The sequence below is a fragment of the Candida margitis genome (assembly GCF_024628925.1).
Source record: "Candida margitis strain CBS 14175 chromosome Unknown scaffold141, whole genome shotgun sequence".
NCBI classification, from domain to species: Eukaryota; Fungi; Ascomycota; class Pichiomycetes; order Serinales; family Debaryomycetaceae; genus Lodderomyces; species Lodderomyces margitis.
In genome coordinates, this window is record NW_026261867.1 from 265 (window position 1) to 3,854 (window position 3,590).

General features: G+C 40.7%; 3 protein-coding genes across 3 annotated transcripts; all 3 read right to left on the reverse strand. All coding sequences in view use genetic code 12, as the record gives it.

Annotated features, from left to right (window-relative positions):
• Window positions 1-669: 669 nt before the first annotated feature.
• Window positions 670-1,515, reverse strand: CANMA_004056 (uncharacterized protein; the record flags this gene model as incomplete). The annotated part of the gene is made up of 1 exon (XM_051816293.1): window positions 670-1,515. The coding sequence occupies one exon, from the start codon at window positions 1,513-1,515 to the stop codon at window positions 670-672; it is 846 nt and encodes a 281-aa protein (XP_051670343.1).
• A 370-nt stretch (window positions 1,516-1,885) lies between these two features.
• On the reverse strand, window positions 1,886-2,617 carry SBA1 (Hsp90 cochaperone; the record flags this gene model as incomplete). The annotated part of the gene is made up of 1 exon (XM_051816294.1): window positions 1,886-2,617. The coding sequence occupies one exon, from the start codon at window positions 2,615-2,617 to the stop codon at window positions 1,886-1,888; it is 732 nt and encodes a 243-aa protein (XP_051670344.1).
• Window positions 2,618-3,004: 387 nt separating this feature from the next.
• Window positions 3,005-3,553, reverse strand: CANMA_004058 (uncharacterized protein; the record flags this gene model as incomplete). Its single annotated transcript, XM_051816295.1, has 1 exon — window positions 3,005-3,553. One exon carries the CDS (start codon window positions 3,551-3,553, stop codon window positions 3,005-3,007), a length of 549 nt encoding a protein of 182 aa, XP_051670345.1.
• Between the last annotated feature and the right edge of the window lie 37 nt (window positions 3,554-3,590).

Consider the following 3,590-nt stretch of genomic DNA (forward strand, 5'->3'; position numbering starts at 1 on the left):
ATGCGCAGTCAGTATCCGGAGTCAATGAGGTATTTTTTGCAGTTTGATGAAAGATGGGGAAGAACTGGAGATTGTTGAGAATTATGATACGATCATGAACCAGGCGTGGTTTAATGTTGGGAGATATTCCAGTGAATGAAAAAGTTAAATTGTGTGAAGGTGGATGAGTGTTTGTTGGAAGATCCGTGGGAAGTCATTTGCTATTGTCAATTTGGTGATTGATTGATTGATGCTGCATTTTTTTATTCCTATTTTGTTTTTGTTTTTGTTTTTGTGTTTTTTATTTAACCTCATATCACTTGGTTTTTATATGTTTTCGTTCCTGGAGGTACCATATTCTTGAGACTTTAGGGACCCCAAGTAGTTTTTGTATCTTGTTTGTTTGTTTGTTTGTACTACATTCTTAAGAAAACGGAATGTTCAAAAAGCCGCCCCGAGTTGTAGTTTGATCTCTAACCAGCCTCTTTAACTCTGCCTTCTTGATTGTTTGGCTTTTCTTTGATAGTTAAAATTAGATTGGCATTGATGGCTAAAATGTGCTACTTTACCAATCTTCTCCAATTTTGATATTCAAAAGCTGGCACTACACATTCATATATTTACAAGAATTGCACCCCTATTTCTCAATCGAAGAGGCCACTTGGCTCTTCTCTTCATTTGCCTTTTGTTTTACGCTCTGTGTTTGTTTACAATCTTCAGCTTTTTAAACCTAAATCCATCTTCCAGAACTTCATCACTCAACCTCAGATCAAGATCAACCACCTCGCCTAAATGATAATCCTTGCCACTCGACAACAACTTTAAATACTCTTGCTTAACGGCATCCTTCTTCTCTGGACTAAGTCCGCTCCAATCTTTGGACAAAGTCAGTCTAATCTCTCGCGTTGTCAATGGCGATTTCTTGTAATCTGCGTCAGACTGAATTCGCTGCGTTTGTTTCTGAATATAATAATTAAACACATTGGTCATTTTCAATATGCCTCTAATTTCAACTTGTTGTGTCTGTGGATCCAACTTGAATCGTAATTTGTCCAGGACTCCATTGGCTTTGTTTGCTCTTTCTATTTCCTTGGCTTTTGCCTCTTCCTCGGTGTGTATTTTGTCTGACATCTGTTGACGAAATAACAACTGCAATTTCTTTTGCTCTGATTCAATTTTACTGGACATCTTCTTTTTGTATATTGTTGGGGTATAATCTTGACACCATTTATAAATAAATTGCTGTATTTTTTCATGATTAGTGTTTGTAGTAAATCGATTGCGCTTGAACTCCTGATCCAACAATAGACGCGGTTGTTTGTCTGTGTTGTATTTGAGAGGTATGAAGAACCATCCTAAACTAGTATATATTGCTGATGCTTCATTGGGATTAGCATGTGGATCAAAGTTTGCAAAATCAAATGCTCTCGATGACTTGTGTCTTATCCTAGCAAGGGTCCGTGGCAGGTGGAAGGAAGTCCCTTTCGGTATTATTATGCACGTTCGTATTTTCGAACTTTTCAATATCTGTAGCATTGGAGTATGTGTAGAGATGCCAGCGTTGTGCAAATGGTTCAAGCTCTTCGCAAAGATCGTCTTTTTAGAGGTGCGGACTTTCAAAAAATAAATTGTGCTAAATGTGGTAGCGTAGTCGGATATACACAGCACTATGAACAGATGGTCAAGTGGTACTTTAATTAAGCTTTCTCGAATGCGCCTCTAACCCATAGATGTGTTACCGAGACCATTCCTGGTCTCTTCAGGAATCCCTTAGCAGTGGGACTTTCTACACAACGCTGTTACGAGCTTGACATTATAAAAGCACACTCCAGTAATGCACTTACAACCACAAAAGCATGTTCCAATTAAAGCACTTTTGCATTACTAAATAACTCTAAATACAGGTTCAGTCAACTTTCTTGACATCCTCCTCCGCCTCGTTGTCATTTCCTTCAGTATTGGCATCTATTTGCACTTCACTGCGTTCAACTCCACCTTGGTCCTCTTCACCTACATCTGAAGCCAATGAGCTGAAGTCGATTCCGCCTGGTCCTCCACCAGCTTGACCCAACTGACTGGCTAAAGCACTCAAATCTGGAGTTCCACCTGCCCCTCCACCCATGCCACCCAAGAGCTGGGAAAAGTCCATTCCTCCCATTCCTCCTGGTCCTCCTGGTCCTCCTGGTCCTCCTGGGCCGCCCATTCCTGGCATGCCTCCCATTCCACCCATCATGTTTGCATCGTCTTCCTTCACTTCATCTTGCTCGTCTTCATCAACCCACTTGTCGAAATCGGTCTTGATGTAGTGGTACTTCAATTTCTCCTTGGTCAATCTTGGCCAGTATTCTTCTTGCAACTTCTTTTTAGCCAATACAAAGAACAAGTGGGCGCCATTTTCGGTATTAATTTTTGATTTCTCTGGATCTATTTCATCGTACAAATCAATCTTTAAGTCGTAGTGAGTATCTTTGTAAGACGATGAGTCAGCTTTAACAGTGAGGTAAGTTGGCTTCAAGTCAATGTGTAAATCTTTAGGGTCTGTTATTTCAACAGTCAAAAGAATGACATTTTTATCGGCCTCTGAATCACTTGAACGTTGAGCCCATAAAACGGTTGGAGTGTGTGTTTTGGTAGACATGATACAATGAAGCTCTTTCTCTTGTAATTGAATTTATGCACTGGTGTTGGATTCAATTCAGTGCAGGTTTATTCAAGCTGTGTATACTATTGCCGTTTTGTATTTTGAGTTTGTTGAGAAATCAATTTGCAATTTTTCTGATCGTTTCTCGAACCTTCTATTCTCTGTATGCGCAGGAAACAGAACACATGGACCTACACATGGACCTACACATGGACCTACACAAGGACCTACACCTATGGGGGAACCTGGATCTAGTATTCGACATAGATGTACTTGCCTTTTGGGGAAACCTTGGACATGGACTACGTATAATATATTACAGCTTTCAATCTTTGCTAGTGTCTACACATTTCCTTTAGTAAAAGGATACAAAATATACTAGCGCTAAATGAATGGATCGTACGCCCATTGCAACAAAGCTTGACGTTGCTTCGGACGACAGTTGTAATCCCCTTTGGCACAGTTCTTTTCAATCTGTCCCTTGTGGCGTTTGAAAGCTCTCCACCTTTTCTTTTGGAATTCATCACAATCACTGCGCCTTCCTAACCAGTATCGACAATACCACTGAAACCACCCACGAGGGTCGTCACCAATAACCCAATCGTTTTCCCTCCATATAGCCAAAGACTGACGGCTTTTGATTTTAAATCTGTTCAACTTGAAATCAGCAGGCTCGCCAACTTTGACCCGTTTGTCTCTGGAATTGTCAAACCACTCCTTGGGGAACTCCTCTTGGCAGTCATTCAAATACTTGCCCTCAAAAACACCCTCCTGCAACATTTCTTCTGGAGTTAGTTCCGGTTTGAAGTTGTCGTCGTTGAAATCGGGGGCTTTTTCGCCCATGGGTTCGGCAAGTTCATACTCGTAATCTTTTTGCATCCGGTCACTGACGATTATTTTCAAGCCCACCTTGTATTCCTTGAGACTCCTCATGTTGTAGAAGGGTCTGATATATTGTGTAAAAGGTAAG